Source organism: Labrus bergylta, chromosome 2, assembly GCF_963930695.1.
Source record: "Labrus bergylta chromosome 2, fLabBer1.1, whole genome shotgun sequence".
Classification (NCBI taxonomy): domain Eukaryota; kingdom Metazoa; phylum Chordata; class Actinopteri; order Labriformes; family Labridae; genus Labrus; species Labrus bergylta.
In genome coordinates, this window is record NC_089196.1 from 15,349,164 (window position 1) to 15,371,414 (window position 22,251).

At 40.8% G+C, this 22,251-nt stretch overlaps 1 protein-coding gene across 1 annotated transcript; it reads right to left on the reverse strand.

Annotated features, from left to right (window-relative positions):
• Positions 1-35: 35 nt before the first annotated feature.
• Positions 36-22,007, reverse strand: serinc5 (serine incorporator 5). Its single transcript, XM_020653627.3, has 12 exons — positions 21,833-22,007; positions 10,727-10,894; positions 7,969-8,147; positions 7,539-7,621; positions 7,084-7,177; positions 5,976-6,187; positions 5,629-5,721; positions 4,241-4,367; positions 3,694-3,763; positions 3,522-3,558; positions 2,910-3,054; positions 36-1,839 (listed from the first exon to the last, which is right to left on the reverse strand). Exons 1-12 carry the CDS (start codon positions 21,860-21,862, stop codon positions 1,695-1,697), a joined length of 1,383 nt encoding a protein of 460 aa, XP_020509283.1. The 5' UTR covers positions 21,863-22,007; the 3' UTR covers positions 36-1,694.
• Positions 22,008-22,251: the final 244 nt, after the last annotated feature.

A 22,251-nucleotide genomic window follows, 5' to 3' on the forward strand; every position in this document is an offset into this window, starting at 1 on the left:
GAAGTAAAACAACATCAGCAAATAAAGACAGCACGTGGCGTTCAGTGGATGTTTTATTGACAGAGTGTGAACACTGTAAACATCATGGAACCCACAACTCTGTTCTTAATAACAAACGTCATGGTGAAAAAAGAGTTGCAGCATGTTATGGTGTCACACAGGCTCACAGGGAGTCCCTGCCATCTGATTTTGGGATTGTTTTTCATAGCTTGGTATCAAAGCTACAGAGCACCATTTAACTTCTGCTTCCTCACAAATAGTTCAAATGCAGAATTATGAACACATTTTAAGTCAAATAAAACAAAATCTGCAGAAGTAGGACAACTTCTCCACTGATCACAGGACTAAAGCCAGAATGTACATGAAGCTATTAAAACATGTTAACATTATCATCAGACAAGAACATCTTTATTAATGATGGATGAAAACAAACGACTTGCAGTTGCAGATGTGCAACGTTTGCATTTGAACAACACTAAAATGTTACACATCTAACAAACAGGTGAAGGTCTTCGAGTGAGTTTTATTCGGCAGTGAACTCAACATCCAGTGTTGAATAACTTACTATAAACACACTCATGCTACCTTATTCTGACCACCGTTGTGAGATAACATGTAACAAAAACAAGGCATAAAGCCTCCAGAACTGTACAGAAAACAGCTGATTGAAGAGTCTGTGTGTGCATGCAAATACATAATGTTGATAGTTTACTGACTAAACAATCTGATACTATAGTATTTTATTTTCTGACATCTACCTTTGGCAAACGATCCCAATCTTTGTCAACGCTTCACAAACGTCACTTTTACATAAGGCAGATTCACTTAAAGAGCACTGCCCGTTATAACAACCGTTTTGACTGGACATGTTGAACACATGGATTTTTCTCAGAAAACATCTTGCTCAAAGGGAGCCCTGACAATAAAATTTGGAACACCAAATCATTGAGGTCTAACAGGAAACTGCACAACTCTGAATATAATATAATATTGAAAAGAGCTTGTTCTGTTGCATAGAAAACGTCTACAAAAGGGCGCAACATAACAAAGCATAAACATATACAATACAGCTTACATCTGAGCCTGAGAGATGAGGTTTTTCAAACAAAGTGGGGAACAAATCTCATTCAACCTTGTATGCAAAAATGATTTATGAGGACTTAAGAAACATTTCAATAAATACAATTTGTCTGGCAATATATTGAACTGAAATACATTTATTCCAAACTGCTCTATCTTTATGGTCCAAGTGTTCAGAAATGAAGTGAAATGTCTGGCTGAGAGTAAAATTAAACAAAGAAAACAAATAAACACTGACATACACACGAAAGGTACTTCAAAATGCGGGTGCCGGACGCTTCACATGTTTTAATAAAAGGAACTCAACTCTGCGGTGCTTCATATGATTCCAAACCTGTGAGTGTTACAGAACTCAAGGTGCAGTGGTAGTAAAATACAACAAATTGCCATCAAGGTATTAAAAGCTTACATTGTAAATCAAAGTTAGAAAAAAATGCTTATAAAACAAAAGGCAACAGATAATCCTCCATTTCAAAACGCTGAGGGAAGGCTCGGGTTGAGTTTCACCGTAAAGGGGGGTTTGTGGTGGTCCCTTGGCTCAGCGTGCGAGCTTCTGCCTGGTGGTAACATCTCAAGAATCAGAGCGGCCTGACTCAAGTGAAGTCATGAGTGTCCTAGGCCTCAAAGCGCTTCGGGCAGATCATAGGAGCGATGAGGGTCATCATGTAGATGATCAGACAGACCCAGGAGCAGGCCATCTTGAGCCAGTAAACATCCCAGCTACCATCCAAAAACTTCTCGATCTCATGGTTTTTATAACTGTAACAGAAGCACACAGAAGGCAAATGTTTAACCTTTACTTACTCAATGAAACCTGTACTAACTATTGAGTCGCTTGAAGGCTGCAGAAACTAGCTGTGAGCATGACACAGGTTGAGGCAGCGAGCCTATTTGCAAAGAGAACTCACACATCCAGCTCTGGGCTGATAGATTAGGGTTTGTCTCTGAAACTAGTTGGTGGGAAACAAAACGATGAGGTCAACGACAGTGAGCAAAGCCAAGTACATAAATATGTGTTCTGTAAAAACTAATCAAATAATGAACTATGCCAAAACACTTCTTAATTGCTTTGATGAAGTGCAGAGTTATGGGCTCGTAACTTCCTGTGGGTCTGACACAAGGGTGGTTACACTTTTTACATAGAATGACAGGAATAAGAGTAAAGACGGGCTTTTTCCCATCTCGCATTTTAAGTTGTATTGGTAACTAAAGTACACAAGTTGATGGTGGCTTTAATGATGGCCCATCTAAAGTCATATAAAGCCACACCAGGCCTATGTAAAATGTTGTGTCATAAAACCCTAAGTAGCCATTAATATTATACCTCTGCTTTGAAAGATGTTCATCAGTTAAAGGAGCAGTAGATTTGATTTCTCATCAGTTTAATTATTCGGTTACTAAGAAACACATTTAAACACATACGCATGTTGATACTTCATAATTTTTAACAGAGTGCCGTACAACTCATCCCCTCTTCTGCAGAGGTATCCGTTATGAACTTCTGTATGTTTGGCTATGGAATAAGCATTTTTTTTCAAGCTGGAGATAATATAATACTGAGAAAAACTGATTTTCAAACAAAGACCACAAACTGGTAAGTCTTGGGGGCTTGTTATTCTGTGCCAGTTTGACTAGGAGCTACTTTAACTTCTATATTTTGTATATACAGCCCAAGAAATGAAGCAAGACCATATTATATCCCTCACTGTGTTTTATGTATTATCTTAGTCTGAGAGGCCACAGTAACTGGATGCATGTTCATAATAAGCATACCAAATTACGACCAAACACTAAAGCACAGAGAGTGCATCAAGCTGAGTTCCACTCACTTAAACCAGTTGGTGACGGTCATCATGACGTAGAGCGATCCAAGGAAGAAGACAAAATGGAAGTAGGAGTAGCTGTAGATGGTTGCCTCTTTCTCATCATACACCACGTTCTGGCCGGAGCCAGTTCTCTCCTCATCATAGTCATCTGAAAACGCACAATTAATGATGCAGAGAGGATGTGGTGAGTGACCATTTTCATATCAGAAAATACTGTAAACAACAACTTGTGAGAAAGTCTGATGTCATTCAAAAAATAAAACATTTTATAACTTTAAAATAGAAGACGTGTACTTGAGGTGATACAGTTTTTCTGATTGGTGTATTTGACAGCATTCAGTGTTTTTTTGTCCTGCAGGGGGCAGTGTCTGCCTCCTAACAATTCTACTTTGCTGCTGGTCCTGCTTCACTGTGTCTTACTAACCTCCTAGTAACAGTGACATCATCTGTGTTTGCTGACCAATACTTTCTCACCATCCTCAGCTTGGCTGAAGAATATTAATGAGTGTATTCCCTCTGTGTGCGACTGGGGACATTTGCGAACAAACTGAGCTGGGTAGATATGTGGAGGGGAGGAGAATTAATATGTGTGGGGGGTTGGGAAACTTTCCTCACCTGTGTCATCTCCAAAACAGAAACAGCAGCGAGCTCTCTGCAGGAGAAAGAAAAACATACAGGTTACTAGGAAATAGACACCCACAACATGTCTTTTGGCTTTAATCTGTATCATTTGATAATGATGGATACAAATAAGGGCTGTTCAGTGGGGTTTCCACATTACATTTACCTCAGTTTCTGGCTCACTGTTCCTGCACACTCTGAGTGCTGCAGAGTTTCGCCTGGTGGTGGATGTCAGGCTAGAAGGAAGGTGGAAAAAGAGATATAAAGGGAGAGAAAGGCTATAATTCAGTCACTGTATATTTTTCCAATAATTGGCAGTTTCAAACGGCTGCACAGTTTTATTCCCTCTCCTTAGAGAAATGACCACAAAAGACACGATGCCTCCACTTGATAGAAAACACATGTGAACAAATGTTAAAAAAGCCACATTTCTCGTCTCTCACACCCTCAGCTTAGCCACAGCCAATCCCGACTGTCTTTCCTGAGTCACAGCCAATCAAACAAGTCTGTCCCTGTTGCTACAGCCTGGCATACAATATATTACTCTTATTGCATTTTGTTTATAACTGACTTGCTGTTAATGGGATTAGATTATGTTTTAGGGAAACTTGGTTTGACCGTTTCTAGACCTTGAGATAAAAGCAAAAGGTGCGTGCGTGTGTGTGTGTGTGTGTGTGTGTGTGTGTGTGTGTGTGTGTGTGTGTGTGTCTTACCAAGAGTAAAGAATACAGCCAAATAGGATAACGGTTCCCAGAGCGGTGACAATCTTCTTGTCGCTCTCCAGCCCGGAGTTGAAGGGAAAAACACACACTGTTGTGTTCACATCATTTATCTTCACCACTAGAAAGAAATGATGTGAAGACAGAGATGGATGAGGTGATACAACAATTGGAGGGAGTATTGTAAGTAGTGAGTGACAGTGTGAAAGATGTAGTGGGAGTGTGTGGATTTTGGCACAGTGTAAGCAGTGGTGAGAGAATGAGGGAAGGGAAAGGGAGATAGACCAACATGACAAGAACAAAAGCTGAAAGTCGTAACTTGAGTGTTTTTAAGGAAGGCACATGTTTATATTACAAGTTTAAAGTATTATTTACAACATTATGTCATATATATATATTTTTTTTAAACCGTAGAAACTGAGGCTTTAAGGTTTTTAGTTTTAAGAACTAAAATGTTCTCTCAGGGAAAATAGAATTTTTAAATATTCATCATAGAGCTCATAAAGTCCCCATGAAATAAAAAATATATATTTTCCTGGATTTAATCCAGCATTCCTGTGTTCAAAGTTCATTCAAATGCTATTATCTATTAATATATATTTCAATAAAGCATTATCTGAGTATTTTAACATCATAATAACAGGATTTTATCTTCCTGTAAACAGTTTCAAATGTCTGATGATTTATCCTGCACTTAGGGGTGTTTACTCATTTCCGACCAATTAAAAGTCTTTGTCGAAGCTAACGATCCAACAGAAGTCATCTCAATGTTTATGTCCCAATCTTGTGATTGGTTCGATCCTGTTTCAGTAGGAAATCATCACGACAGTTTACCTGTCAGATAAAAAAAAGTGTATTCTTTATCTGATGTTATCACATAAAGACACTTTGACTCTGTATTCATCTGCTTCATTTTCGCTGTAAATGATCTAAAAAAAATAACTAAAACAGGAAATTAATTGATAAAAACAGCCTATATTTATTTGCAACAGTAACTTTACAATAATATGACAATACTATATATTAATATATACTAATATTTCCTTAACACTAAATGTGTCTTATCATCAGTTAGTTTTTCTGTCTAAGCAAAAACACATCTCCTGTAATAACTACCAATCAGTGCCAGTGTTCTTCTGGTTATGTTCTGATGCGACAAAACCTTTGAAAGTTTTATAACACAATAAGTATTTCTATTTGGTTATTGTCCCTTGCCCATGACTGAACCTGTGTCACTGCAGCTTTGTGAATATCATCCAAAGTAGTGTGACTGAAAAGGTTTTTGCTGCAGCATTAGTAAGCCTAACCCATGACTCATCATACATAAGGTAACTGTTGATTCAAGCTGATCCCTGACTGTGTTTTTTTTTGTTCATACTCACTTTCTATTGGTTTGCTGGAGAAGGCAGAGAAGGTGAGGTACATGACGTACACACTGATGACTCCTGGCTGCAGCAGGCCTGATGTGGGCTGCACTGCCGGAACACAGACGTAATAACAGGAATTAATTTGATTCTTTGACTGAATGAGATAGCTGTAAGTATTCTATCACAAAGTTGAACTTATCGTTACTTTATATCTTTTGTCTATGGTTGAGATCTATAATGTTTTGCCATTTACGGGTTTCTTTTAAGGCAACACACTCTCTGTAAAAGCAACCTTCATGCAAATGCTTTGACTGCATTTAAAAGTCAAATGAGATGATGTGCTTGTGGCCACAGGTCCTCACGTTTCTGTATGCAGGGGGAAATGGCCAACATAGAGACGATGAAACACAGGCTGCCGTTGATGCCCAGGAAGATCTTGTTGTGTAGACAGGCCTTAGGGTGGGTGTAGTACACACCCATGAAGACTACGGCTCCTACTGCTAAGGTGAACAGTGTCAGCGTCACAAAGGCCAAAGCTGCGTACCAAAAGCGACTGTACTTCACTCCTGAGCTCCTGCAGACAGAAAGAGAAGAGAGAAAAAACAAAAGCAGAAAATAAAAAAAGCAATATGAACAAGGGTAAAGGAAATGAAATAAGTAAAAAAAGATCAAGTGAACTGGGGGAAAGCAAAGAAAACGGACTCAGGAAATACTGTCCTAAAGAAAAATTCAAAGAAAGAGAAAGTTATATTTTGTGAATTATTACAGCATCCTCAGGAAACAAGAAGACAGGTCAATGGTTGCTTAAGTGCTTTAAATATCAGTTGTAATTAGCTTAGCAGGTTTTACTGAAAATCTCAACAATATCCAAACAATCTACTTTGGTATGTGTGTCTGTTTGAAAGGAAGACAATGTGCATTCTGTGAATCTACACAGGGTCGGCTTGCCGCCAATTCCCCCCACCATCCATAAAAACACAAAGCTAAAAGGCTCATTGTTTGTTTCTAAACATTTGCATACAGTTCTCCCTACAGGAGTAACTGTTCAAGCCTCTGTTCTGCTCCTACTAACAGTGCAGGCATGCATTGTTAGTTTAGATGTAACAAAGCTTTGCGTTAATTCATGCAGGAAACAGAACCACACCAATCACAGCTCATTTTCACATGAAGGCGGTCCATTTAAACACAACTTCTGTCTCACTGATCTCTGCTCCACAAATGTTGCTCACACTGCAGCTGCTGGCAAAGCTTTGCCTCCACCACCCCAGCCGCCTCCTTTCTGTCTCAAGCCTTTGCTTCACCCTTGTGAACTGGTTTAGCCCTACGCTCCCTGGAAGCATGCTGCTCAGCAAACTCAGGGAGCATTCTTTGAGCAAAGCCTCCAACGCCATGCAAAACTGTAAACTTATGACAAGAGTGCTCCTGACTAAACTGAGCATCAGAGGCAGAGAGAAGACATGCTGCACTCACCAGTTAGTGTTCCATCTGTGGGCAAACTCCACCAGGGTCATGAGCTGGATCAGCAGGAAGATGGAGGCGCAGGCTGTTCCTACATAGCGCCACACTGTGGCAGGGACCAGAGGGAGAGACAATTTGTTTCAGCGTGGAGACGACTAAACATGAGATGTCTCCGATTTATTGACAAATATTGCACTTTCATGCAATAAGATTTGATTGAAACCATGAAAAGGTGGCATGGAGTGTTTGTGTTAAAGGCTGCTGTTTTTCTTAGACACTTCTGAAAATGACGCAGCTCATCAATACACTTGCAATACCGATACTTGCAATAACTTACTACTTTTTTTTTCTTCTAATAATTATTTTTCACATCCCAAATTGAGGTGGATGTATTAATGGCCAATGATATAAAAAAAAATCTAAATGAAATAAAGAAATAGCTGTATTGATGGGTGTTCAGTCTTCACCTTCCAGAAAGATTTCCTCTTGTGGGATGAAGAAGGCTCCAACGCAGCACGCTCCCAGAGCAATAAACTTCAGCAACCAGAAACTGTAAATAAACAGACAGCGATAACGTCACATTAAGTAAAAGTCAAGCAGTTTCTGTCAATGAAAACTATTTGAAAGGATTTGAAACAAAGAGCACTTAGAAACACATACAGACTGGATATGGTCGAGACACGTTGGGTAAGGTCCATCAAAGAGATGCTTCATTTTTACTGACATTATTTTTTGACTTTACTGGATTATTCTGAAGTAACCTACCCAATGCCAGCACTACTGACAATCTGCCTGCTTGTGGCACTTCATTATTTTGTACAAAATGTATTGCTGCTGTATCGTTCGATGACTGGCAGGTTCAAGGTGAGGGAAGAAAGAGAAACATAATAATCTCACCCATTATGCACAGCCGCCCTGCAGCCATCGCTGTTGTTGACTCGAAATGTGAAGAAACTGAAGAATAAGAAGAAGCAGGACATGCCAAAGCACACCTTGTAGACAGCAGTGTAGCCAACCAGAGTTTTGCATTTATCTCCTGGATTCAGCTTCTCACACAACTCTTTGTAGAGGGGGATCTGAAGGACAAAATCACAAACCCAAACTTTCACTAGATCATTATGACGGTTGAGAGAAAAAAAACTCCACTGCTCTTCTAATGTTTGTCCGGAGCGCGGCCTCAGAGAAAAGGCTCAATAGCTGCTATTTTGATTGTCACGCCTCTAAAGCAGCAGAAAGAGAGAACAGGCAGCAACAACGAGCCCCTTTTCTCTCCATGAAACCTTTTTTCATTCCCCGTTCTCTACAGGCTGTTAGAGGGGCCTTACAACCAACTGTCAGTGTACACAAACAAAAGACACAGATGAATAAATTAACCGCCTCTTGTAAGCAAGTCACAGGGATTGGGAGGAGCAGAAAGAGCCAGAAAAAAAGAGTGGGACATCCATACTAAAATACATTTCTAGAAATTAAGTTGTGTGTCCAAAAGAGAGCTGAAAAAAAGAGGGAAAAAAAAAGGTCTTATGTCAGTAAAGTTGATCTGGACTTTGTTGCTGCCTCCAAAAGGAAACTCAAGTGCTTCGGGGACACACTGCCAACAAACGATGCAGTCTCTGAAACAATAATCGCAGAATGGAGGTTACTGTCTTTTTCAGCCTACAGGGATATGAATTAAAGTCAAATACAAGAGCTGCCTTTTTAAAGTAAACTAAAGAACTTTTCTGTCAGATTAAAAAAGGCTTGTGTTGGATTTGCCTGTTATTGCATTTAGGTTGTTGGCGTTAAGCACACGGCTGAGACACCAGAGGATTGAGATGTCATCACCTCAGTGTGCAGCACAGTCCAGAGACACATCACAACATCGAGTAAAAAAGCCCGTTTTGGAGCTTTTGTCTCATGTTGAGGGGCATATTAGCATGTCCATAGTGTCACGATTAAGAGGAGAAGGGGCCGGCAGTTTCAGACAGCTGTAAATCTTTCAAGAAAAGAACAGCACTCTCAGATGCACAATGGCTTCTCCTTTAGCTGGGACTTCCCGCTGCGCTCAGTGTGCGACTGACTGTGTTCTTTTAGAAGTGTGTATGTGTCTGTAACTCAGCAGGTTTTTCATGAGGCTATCAGAGGCCATTTCGCCCTAGGAAGAGCCTTTTACAGGATTCTCTTCTCACAAGGAGACACATGGTAGGGAGCCTTTTACAGTTAAAAGACTGACAGAGGAACATGGAAGGAAAATGACCTGTTTTCAAATAGCCCTCTCAGTTGTCTTCTACTGTAACTACTGCACAGTGTATGTAAAATGTACCTAATGACAGCGGCATCACTTCTAAAGCACAGATATGCAGCTGTCAAAACTAGCAAAGAAAAAAGGATGTGAAGGGGATGTGTCGGGACATCCTCTCTGACACCTCGTGCCACATGCTGACACCTATGTTTGCAGTCAGACTCTGCTAGACGATCAGGATAACAGCATCCACAGAAAACTTCAATTTGAGTTGAATTTACTCAGAAACAACCAGAGGAAATCAGTCTGATAACAAACCAGCAGTATGACGCATCAAAGAGGTAACACGGAGGGAAAAACACGAAAGCCGCAAAGATCAAGAGAGAGAGAGAGAGCAGCAAGCCTCCTGTGTATCCTCTCCCAGCCTCAGAGGCAAGGTGGGCGGTTAAAAACAAAAAAGCTAGCAGCCTGAACTCCTGCCTCCTAGACTGTGGCCTTACTGCTGTGAACATACACATGAGATCTCCAGGTAAAGAAGTGAGTTGCCTGTAGCAAAGTTATACATCTTTTATATTACCTTTTGGAATTGAAAAGGAAATACTTGTATCTCACACAGTGTTTGTTCTGTTTATAGCGGAAAGAGAAAAAAACATGTTGGCACACCAGCCAAGACAACACCAAGGTTTAAAATACAAGTTTAGTGATGGTGTGACCTTTACCCCTCTATCACTCTATTCTCAGTTTTGCTTCAGGTCACAATGTGTTCCTATCATAGCACTCTACTGTCTAATGACACTAAGACCTCTTATGTGCAGGGAATATCTTTTGCTAATACTTGATAATGCAGGTATTAATTGTGCCTTTTTGTATTCATTACCAGAAAGCAGCTGATTTTGAACATTTAGCTCACTCATGTGTTCCCTCTCCCCTAGAAATAGGAACATTTAAATAAAAAAGCTAGATTCGGATGAAAAGTTGGTTGTTTATGGGTTTTTTTGCTGAACACAAGCCATTCCAAATCCTCAGAAATCAGCAGAAATAATTGGTGAAATTAGTTTCCGGCCAGATTTGAGTGTTTTCTTGTTTTTGGACAGTAATGTCATAGTTTTTAAATAACATAAGAAACGTCATCTAATATAACCAATTCTGAATAAACCTGATTCGATCTTCTCATCCTTATTCATCATTTGTCTCTCATCATTGCACTATGGAATCACTTTAAGTCCTGAGAACAGAACAGAGTCACTCAGTAGCCATTCTATGAGGCTCTCATAGAGCTCAGATGAGAGCGTTCATGTTTGTTCTGTGCCGTTTACTCCACCTCATCTTCTTTTTTCTTACATTTAGCTGTGCAACTCAATCTCTGCAAGCAAATATACTCACAAGTTAGGCAGTTACAAAACAAGAGTGATAGCTGTGTGTGACTTCCGTACTCACATGGGTTTTAAACTGTTCCTCCACAGTGGGGGACATCATGATGACACAGACGATGGTGACCAGCAGGAAGTAGAGGGCGTACATGATTCGTGTCCCGGTGGACTGCTTGATCTTGGGGCAGCAGTTGCAGCAGCACGAGCATGCCGCTGTGCCGCAACAGCAGGCCAGCTGCACACAGAGAACAATAGAGAGAGAGGACAGAGAGATTGGAAACCATTTCTATAAGACTAGCACAATTTTCCACACTATTATACGCCATCTGACACGGACATTTTGCAACCATCTGTCAGCTACAGAGGCATCACTTTGATCTTCCTAGGAGGAAAAACGGTGAAGCAAAAAAACAACATCAACAAAACTTTGAAATATAACCGAAGTAACACAAAGAGAAAAAGCATTAAGATGAAATCGCTTAATAGTCACTCATGTAAAAAAGGAATAAACTAAAAACACTACATTTTTTGAGCACTGTGAAATCCTTGAAGTCCTTGAGGAGTCGTACATTTAATGTATATATTTATAAAGCCCTAAACAACAAACTAAACAACACACCCTCTCTGCTCTTCCTCAAATCAGTTGAGGCAAATTCCACAAAAAAATGTTATAGGAAGAATAAGGGAGGGACCTTAAAGGAGCAACAAGGGAATCATTTCTCTTTCAGCATGGACATGCATTATGCAGAGTGTGGACAGAAAGAGTAAGATCGTACAGCTGGTAAAACTTTAATGGCGTCCCTTAAGTTATGAACTGCATTTTGCTTAGAGGCTGTGGCTTAAGTTCCTATAAATGAATGATTTATAAAAGTTAAGTGTCTGAGAGATAGAGACTGCTGTACATTGTTATCTATAGTGTTCACGTTAAAGGTAGATTACAACAAAAAGAACATCCTCCAAGGTTTGTTTTAAGGTTGGTTGCAGCCATTGTAGAAAAATGTTATGTGAATTTATGTCCGGTTCTTTTGTGTATTTTCCTTCTTTCAGCGCTTCAGCTGTCAAAATCCTGGAAAAGTCACTATGTATTGCTGGCCTGAGAGAGAAGAAAAATAGCATCCAACTGGACATGGGAAACTTTAAATAGAAGACAACCGCCTGTCTGTCTATTGGCTAATTCATGGTTCCTATCACGAGGGAAAAACCCCTCCTGCTGCTTCAAAGTGGGCATTTGGTCAATGTAGACAGTGCAGTCTTGTCTGCACACACACACAAACCCAGAAACACACACACACACACACACACACACACACACACCCAGAAACACACACACACACACACACAGAGGCCCACTCCGTTTTGTACAGGCTTTAATATAGGAGGACAGTCTGGTAAAGAGAGGCTCTGTGTTCTGTTTGGGAGGAAGGAGGCTACATAATTATACAGTGTGATGTCTTTATGTAGCCACCCCACCCTGTGTATGTAAGCCTCCTCCTCCTCAGCCTGTAGAACACATACTGCTGTGGTGAAAGGTGAACTCCTGATGTGGTGGTCTGTAATTGAGGGGTGGTAAACTAAAAAGGGTACATCTGGGCTCCATTGCTGGTGGGCTGACCCAAACAGTTTGACTGACACCGACTAAAAATGTGCAGCAAAATGAATTGCGGGAATGCTGCAAATTCCGAAGCAAATGCAAACGTCCAAAACAAAATACAACTGCTGAAAGGCACTGCAAATAAAACAAATGAATTGCAAATATAAAAACGATACAAAGTAAAAAAAAAAATCACATATTTAAAAAACGACTGCAAATAGACTGCACTGCAAATCCAGCCTGTTCAACAGAAGCGCTCCAGGCCTGTAGAGGCGCTGTGTGGGATAGGTTTTTTTTTTCTGACAGGAGAGAGTGAATGAGTCCAGGCCCTGAATGTTTTGTTTTTAAATGGGAAAGTTGCATCGCTGACACCGGGGATGAGCAAGCCGAGCAGGTGTTCTGTCATCCTTGTACACCAGGGATGATTGGAGCTAGTGATGTCGGGCTAAAGAGCTCTGTCTCACACAGCCCTCTTCCCCGCTACTCATCTCTTGGCTACAGTCTAATAATACTCCCTATCACCAAACAATGACAAGTTCCACATCGAGAGCTCCCGGCCTCGGGCCTAACATGTTCAATATCTAGGTGGTCTGAAGCCCCCTGCCCACACCTCGCAACAGTGTGGCTAACTTAACAGAGCTATCTGTTAACCAGACATCATTTTTCAGAGCTTTTAGTAGAGGGTTTTGTATTATAATTTTGCAAATATTATATAGGCCAGGGTTACCTCATCCTTTGACTACAGGAAACAAACTGTTGTTTGATTAAACAAATATGTAAATTAAATTCTATGCAATATGGTTTCTTTTCTGCATTTAATACACTTCAATAATTGTTTTTCAATGTCCTAAATGTTCTATAGCCTACATCTTTTAAATCTGAAGCTTAGATTTACTTTACCTAATTAATCATTCTTGGCTTTTTGTTGTTGTTAACAAACATTAAATTGTAAATGAAAATAAGAAGTAGAGAGGTTGATATGACACATGTTCTCCAGCAACACCCAAGCTTGTCAAAGTTGAAACATTTAAGATCAACAGCACGTCTAGCTTGTGGCTTAAATCTACTTTGACAATGTGGAATACATGTATCTCTGGTGATTATCATATTATTCTGTCTTTAGAGCGCTGATGCATCTCAGCAGGATCAGTTCAATTTGTTTTACAGTCAGAACGGTAATCCAAGCCCATGTGTCTGAGTGTGGGTCTTAAACCGGGGGTCTGTAATTTAGCCAGGGGTTACAGATGTGGCAAAGCTAGCGTGCAACATTGTGTGATGTGTTGCGTTACGCTCCAGATGACAGTAATGTGTGGTATGCTGCACACTCGTGGATCCACACAGGCAAATGGTTAGAATCAATACACGTAGGCCCACATGGTCTGACTCCAATGCTCTCTCTTACCCAATGTTCCCCTGCTAGTCTTTCCTAAAGGGTACACTTCATTGGTTTTATCTTGAGCTGAAGAAATGTTATTATAGGGAGATGCATCAATCAGGTCCTGGTTATCGGTTCCATACTGACTAAAAGGCGTATCTATATAATTCAGTTCTATGCTACTCTGTGTCTACGGCAAGCACATGTGTGCGCGTAGATAAATCCTGCTAGCATTTTGCGAGGAGGAGCCAACATAGCAGACTGGTCAGACATGAGTTACACCTTATAGTGCACTGCTACAAGCTAAAAACTTACATGGATCACACATTAGCCACTTGACTTCAACTGCCATCAAGGACATACTTGACCATCAGAATTCAGTTCACAGCTAAGGCTGCTTTGCTCATACAACGCAGCTCTACAGGGTAGGTTGCAATGGCATGTATGGCAGAGAGCATCTCTGTACTAGAAACCCCTCAGACACAAGAATTTAAAATTTCAGGCGGGTGTTTACCTTAACAAAAATGATCTGTTAATATCAAATCAGAGATATTCCATGCGGGTCTTCCAAGTCCTGTGTCTGACTTTTGTCAGACCAGGTACATCCTGCTGAGCTTACTCTTGAAGGGCGTTGTGAAGTTTAAAAGGTTTTGCATTCTGACTGTGGATCATTCATTTTTCAGATCTCTCTGTTGTACTCTTCTGTAATCTAATTGTTACTATCTCAATTTTCTGTTCCTGAAATCCTCACACTGTGTTACAATAGCAGCGTGTTCCAAACCTAGAAGTGGTTATTCATTTAACCATGTGATGGCATGCGTGCTTGAGACAAACACGAGGCAATGGATCACTATACAAAGTTAGGATGTAATTATTCTGCCAATTCTGTAATGCAGATTTAAGAACAGCAGAAAAAGAGGTCGATTCATAAGTTTGACCCACTTGTTCTATCAGGTCAATGGTGGTGGGCAACGAACACAAAGGCTTCTTTGATGCTTTGAAGCTAGATCCAACAAAGAATAAGACCAGTTCATTCCCTCTCAGGATTCATGAGTGCTGAGCTTACATCCACTCACGGAAGATAGTAGAGGTGCTCAGAGGATACTAATGCATGAGATACTAAAGGTGGATGCAATTGAAGAGGTCTGAGATATTGCCTCCAAGGCTGCATGTGATTTTTCTGCTTTTGTTCAAACACGGAATTCAAACTTTGAATCTAGAGAAAGTGTTATGTCGGGGGTTCTGGTCTCCATTCGACTACACACAGCTTAACAGGATAAGCGGTCTCCTTGGTCTCTGCTGTGCCCACTCGTCTTTCTAATTAATTAACCACAACAGACTGAAAGTAGGCGAGTCAAAACAGGATGATTAAAGTCATGAGGGTGTTTAGATTTCATTAGTTAGGGGGAGTTTCACCGGTGGACTGCACACACAGTGAGGGGCCCACAGCAAGCTGAGGCAGAACTGAGAGGGGGGGGAGCTTTAAGAGGAGGAACATCCAGAAAAATTCCACAAAACATCCGATACAAAAAGAGTATCCATGGGAACCAACACTGACCCTACGCACTTCATGGTCCAACCCACCCCCTTCTCAATCACATGCCTGCCCCACCAGCAGGTCAACAGGTGGTCGGCGTGTCTGCAGTGTAAACTCCTATTTCAATCAACAGAAACCCCCCCACTAGCTTCCAGAAGATCTTCATCTCAGAATACAGAAACTAGGAACTTTAGCCACTTGGATATACCACACGATTTAAAATAACTCTTGACTTCAACAACAGTCATTTGAAGGCTACAGGTCTCTCTAAACTATTATTGTGGGACGCTCAGGAGACAACGGCCTGAAGCTCCGTTTCACCCTCCTCCTCTAATTTCCTTTGACCTCCCCCATCCTGTTACTTTGTGAGAATTTTGTTGTCCTTTCTTTTTCCATTTTCACCCCTCTGCCCCCTTCCTTTGTTATCTTCAGCTGCCCTTTACCCTCAAACCCCTCACCACCAAACCATTGGCCACCTTCCAGCTGTTCAAGGCTGAAAAGACAAGGACACACAACACGTACATCAGCTTAAAGCGGGGAGGGTGGATAGGACACAGTGGTAAGAATACCCTCAGGAAATGAACCCAAAGGCTGGTCAAAGTGAGCAGCAACAAAGGCAGAATAAGACTTTGACCCTCAGCTGGATGCTTAACCATCACATCTTAAAAAGTCCTTCACGTAGACAATCTGTAGACCACATCTGGGCTTTGACTGTGAGCTGTTCCACAGTGCCTTGATGATAATGACAATGTTTTTCCTACTCCGTTCTCCACAGCCTTATTATCCTTGACACAGCAGAAAAGAGCAGAATTAGTTAATAAAGAGAAAGCAGTGGGGATAGCCTAAATTAAACACACAGGGGTAAACTCTCGAGCACATACACCTGCAGAAACAACTGTTTCACGCAATACCAAACAGACCAATAGCAAAAAATAGGTCACTTGCTATATCCCAGTAGACGCAGCAAAGAAGAACGAGGAGCTGCTGAGAAAAAAATATAGTCTGTTTACAGTTTTCTGCTTAAGCAATTCAAACCTCCAAGCAAATGTGCCACCAACGCTGCCACATATAAGGAGGTGACGTGTGGATGATAGCTAAAAGAGTACAGCATTGGTGAGAGAAGTATTTGGCAGCACCATGAAGCTATCTTGCTGACGCTGACACAGATTTCCCCTCCAGAGGAAGGAAACCCTTTCATCAGCTGATTTGAGATGTTGTCTTCTTTATATTTATCAGGAGCGATACAAGAACACTCAGTTGTACATCTCACTGCATATTCTCGAGGAAAATATATAGCAGCGCAGACAGACATGACTCATGACTGAGATGAGCACTGTCAAAACAGCTTAAGAGATAAATGTAGCAGAACAACTTTTATGGCTGTCTGTGGGAGTATAACCCTCAGCTTGATCCAACCATTAGTGTTGTTTCATTCATTCATCAAATCGAATACATTCATCTGTATCCATGATGTCCTACTTTACTTGGGACATCCAGCTTTAAACTGTGGGAACTCCCTGTTAAGAGCGCAATGATAGTGGCCTCTGGATAGCGTTTATGAACCACAATGAATCATGACCAACGGCTCGGACGAAACTGTAGACACACCCTTGGATCTCAAATTACAACAACGCTTTCTGCTGAGCATAGTGAGGAGAAACCATCAAAGTAAAAACACAAACAAGGGAAAGAGGAAACGGAACACCTTACACTACAAGTCCACAATTTTTCTCACACAAAACTAAGGTTAAACAAAGCTCCAGATCAAGGCCTGCTCCATTTCCCCTTATATCATGACTGGCGGCTCCTCTATTGTCCATATAGCTAGGCAGCTGTATACACACAGCAAAAATGTATCACTGCTCTGTTTCCAATACACAAAGGGAGGTCTTTGCTTCTCTCTTGGCAAACAAGGCCCCTAGCGACAACTGAAAGAGAGAAAGTTAAGTCCAATAAGCAGAAAAGAAAAGCAAGACAAAGAAGAACCGAGGTACAGTGAAGAGCTGGAAAAACAGCACGCAGACAAAGACTTCTCAAACAAAAAATACTCTAAGGAAGGAGACCAGACAAGAACAGGAAGCGAGTAGAAAATAAACCGATATCAGATCCACATGGCTTATCCAACATCATGCTGTCTTGATCAAGATGCCTGTTTCTTCCATTAGTTTGAGCCATTGTTTACTATTGTGGGCAATCCAGAACTGTTCTGTTAGGTGGGTTTTTTTTTTCTGTAGTAAATGTTCAATGATGAAATCGTGAAACAGACTGTGGATCATCTTAGATTTATTCGGCCATGGTCAGCAAACGCAGCAACTGAACACACATTGCGGACACATTAATGACCCATCTTCATTAATGACGCACTCTTTACTCTAGAGCAAACAGTTGTTTCCTGTTTAGTTCACAACATTCACTTGGCCCAATCCAAATATAGCTCTGCTGCTATGCGATGTGTTACACTTGTGTTTTACAGCTTCACAGAACACCAAGATTCCTTCATGTGTTTGTGTCGGCGTGTAAACCTAGGGGAAACACTGCAGACCTAAAAGAAGTATTACCCTTAGATGGTTGACAGAAGTAAATGATATAGCCACAAAATTATCAAGATGAATGAATTCATGAAAATACGTACTAACATGTTCAAAATATCAAACCACAGCCACAGAGCCTTAATGGTTCCATTCGAGGACTTAGACAACATTTCACACGGTTTCATCAGCCCTTTTAACCCTTCCTCTTTAGTAAATAAATACATCTCACAGACATGACATGGGAAAAAAAAAAGAAGTCAAAGGGTGAGGAAGAGCTTCTATATGACAGTTCAGAGGGAGACAAAAGGGATGAAAGATTGCCAGTGATGTCAGTGTGAAACAACAAACTCCAGCAGGGATGCTGACCACAGCAAAATTCCTGAAGGGAAGCTGAAACTAGCCGACATGCCTCACGTGGAGACAGTGATGCTAAATGTATGTCTGAAATCTATGTCAATGTTTGTTGCAATATTTCTTTCATCTACAAGTCAAGTGATTTTACAGCCCATAAACAACACTACTCTGTGCCATGGATATGTCTGCAATGATTAATTGATATCAACATCAATTGATTAATTAATATTTTGAGAATGGATCATTTGTTTTGGTGATTTTTCAAGCAAAACTGCAGATAGTTGGGGAAATTGTCTTAATTGTAGGACTTGCTACATTTCATCATTTTGGAAGTTAAAAGTCTTGCATTTGAAATGTTTATTTCACCAAAGAAGCCATCTGAAGACGTCACTTTTGGCCCTGGGAAACTGTGATGACCAATTTTCACAAGTTAATGATACTTGGTATTCTAAATGCTTTTTTAATTCACAAAAACATAATTGGCACATAGTAAGTTGCATCCCTAGCCATGATCTCCTCAACAAGCAGTCAGACTAATGTTGTGGAAATCTGAAAAATATGGATTGTACAACAACAAAGTTAACTTTATTGAAAAGCTTTTTTCAAGAGGGATCAACACAGAGCTCTGGACAAGACACAACACATCGTGTTGATACAAAACTGTTTCCCAGCACCTTTATCTCTTTGCTAGATGCAGATGGTAACCCCTCAATGTGAAAGGGAGGGAACATCAAGGACGGGCGTAAAGAGAGAGAGAGACTTAGTGGAATAGACACATGGTACCGGGGAGTCTCACACAGGACGGATACAAAGCAGAATCAAAGATAAGGGTGTCACGCAGGCACCTTTCACTTGATACTTTTACTGACTGTGCTTGGAAACATTTTAGAGAGGGTTCAAAGATCAGGAATTTGGTTAAGGAGGACAAAAACTCATCTTCATGGTAAAAGATAATAGGTATGTAGAAATTTCCATTACACCATTATCTGATGTGTTTGTGGTAGAGATGCTGGAATAATAGTTTAGGAATTTATTGGCAATCGCATTCCAGTCAGCTGGGATTCTTAGGCGGCAAACGTTCTGAATTCCAAACATGGAATGATTTCGACATGATGTTGTTTGAAATAAGCATGCAGTTGCATTTTAGAAGAGTTCTGCCTCATCTAAACACTTCTTGCTTGCACAGCCACAGACTCCAGGGTAGGGTTGTCACAATAGCATATTTTAAAGGCCCCGTACAGCCAGGTGATTCTAACGACTGTCGCTGATAAGACCAGGGCAGGTTACAAACAGATGGATCTATGGTGAGAACTTGTGATGTGATCAATTCTGAGCACTAACAAGTGTGATAACAGGTCAACAAGCCCTCCTGTGCAATGGCTTCTACAAAATGAACAGAGTAGTGTAGCTGTCAGTCAACTCTAAACCCACATACCGTAGGTCTAATCACTAACACTAATCGCTGACATCTTTGTGGGTGTACAAGGCCTTTATTGGTACAATTCTAGTAACAATAAAAACATACAGATGCCTGATTCAATACCACGGCAGCAAAAATACAACTCCTAGGCACCCAATATATTGAGTAATTACTTTTTTTAATGACCAAGAATTGCAGGCAAACTCTTGCACACTGTCTAAATTGCTCAAAAACATTAGCATTGACTGAACAGCACTTTTGCTCTTGGCCGCTTTGGCTTAAAATATGACTGAAGATGTAACGAGTTAAAGCTTTGGCACTTTTTGATCCCATACCCGATCAATAAAATAACAGAGACTGTATCCTTTTAAAACATGTGGTATTGCAAAGTATTGACATTTTTAACCACCTTAGTCCAGGGTGTAGTTTCAGTGCTTGAAGTGTTACTTGAGGGTACTGTATGAGACAGGATGCTTCCTGAACGAGTCTCTTGGTCCTATGGCTCATGTAAACAGCCAAAGTTTACGGTGCCATCTGTGTTGCTTACAGTCACCAACATGGTCGCAGGCCTGTCCCGCAGTCGCAGCCAATGCCTGCAGTGATTTGGGGGAAACACTGAACTTAAGCCTACCCCCTTTTCCCACACCACATACATCCCCGATCACATTGAGACATGGTGTGTACATAGTGGGTGAGCTGCTCCCTCACCATGTAGCCTACTCACCATGTCTGCTCCTCTCCCCAAATCTAGCTCAAGCAACGCCCACCCAGCCTCCATTTCCACCTCAGAGCCAAAGAGGAAATTAACAGACCACACATCAATTTGGGCTACTCCAAACATCAAGAGGGGCATATATGCACCCAAAAGAAGTTAATTACAAGTATACACATAAATAGGAGAAGGCGGCAAAACTAAACAGGGTGCCTGTGACAGGGATTAGCCCACCACCAGCACAGCAACACAAAACTGATCTCATTGTTTATCATTCATTTCCTCTTAATCCTTCTCTGCTTCCATCTGAGTCTTTGAAAAGAGCAGAAAATAGAAGTGCGGTCCACTTGGAATTGCATGTGTAATTAAATTTCTATTGGGGCCATCTAAGCGGTGACTACTTGACAACAAACTGCACGATGGAAGAGAGACCTTCAAGTACTGAAGACAATCCTTTAACCACACACAAAGTAAATTTGGTGACTTAATATTAATTACACGCCTCAGACTACTTTAGGTCCACAACAATGCAACTGTCAACCCCTATATTTCACTGATGACTACTTATTATTTTTACAATAACAAATGATAAGACATGTGACGTGTTCGTATTCACAGATTTTTTTCTCAACAACAGCCGGAAAACTATAAAATATTTAATTTACTATCAAACAGAACAAATAATATTTTCATTTGAAATTCTGGAAACGGTGTATCTTTCATATATTTCCTTGAATTAATCCTGAAAAGAAACAAACATTATCAAATTGTTTGTTTGGAAAGCAACTATTTTTTTTTGTTAGGGGCTTTAAGTATTAATTATTATAATGTTACCTAGTTCAGTTTTCAAATCACTTGTTTTAGAACAATAACTATTGATTAATCATATATCCCCCTTTATGTTCTACATGGGGTCTAAAACCTCATTCATGACAAAATAAGACAGTGGCTCTAACTCAAAAACAAATGTGCAACTCCAGAACTTAGAAAGAAACATGTTTACACTGGATAAAGAACAATTCACTTCACAGTAGGCTACAGTATAGTTCAGTTTACATGTGGGCAACATCAGTCTTCCCGAGCAGTTTTGCAGCTTCTAACTTTTGTTTCAACTAAAATGAAACGAAAATAAACCATCTTCAAGGGGTCGTGTCTGTGCGAGCCGTGAGTCGGATTGGGTTGCATTTCCTAAAAAGTGCAACAAAACAAACACAAAACACATTTATCACCACCTAGATATGCAGAAAGGAGAAGTCTGGGCCATGCTAACCATCAGTATTTCCCTGTTTCCATCCAGCACATCTGTGAAAGCATTCAGAGATGACGTTACTTGGGACAGCAGGTAGCCTACTGTACTGTATGTGTGACGGCTGGTTTCCTTTGTCTTCCATCGACTATAACGATACTACAGTGAAGTTATTCAATATCCCCTTTAACATGAATTCCGGTAGCTGACAGTGGTTTAGGAAATTACCATGACATAAAAAAAGAAAAAAAAACCGCTGAGTCGCATAAGCGGATGGTGAGTGGCTAACCTATGTTCATACAAACAGTAAACAAGACTGAAACGAGAGGCGACGTAATGTTAGCACAGAGCTCATCACTGTGCTGTTGAACAACAATAAAACACGGCGGTAGGATGCTGTTTCTTACCTGCGAGACACAACACGGAGGAGTGCACATTTTTGAAGTGGGGGGGGGAGAGACGCAGATAGAAATCCGTTTCAAAGAAGGACGAGCGTGCCGCTATTCTCAGTCGCTTTCCTTCCTCTTCATGAAATCAGCACAGCCACACAGGAAACAACGCGCCGATCCTCAAACTGCTCTGACCTCCCTCCCTCCCTCCCTGCCAGCCCTGTCTCTCCCCCTCCTCCTCCTCCTCCTCCTCCCCCTCCTCAGTTCCTGCCTTATCTCTCCTCCCACTGTGTGAGCACATCACATCACTATCAAACAGCAGAACACAAGAAGCTCTCTCTGAAATTGTGGACAACTGGGCTTCAAGAAACTCTGAAAAACAAAAATCTAAATTTGATGTGATAGATCAGTGGCGGTTCTAGACCACTTTCACTGAG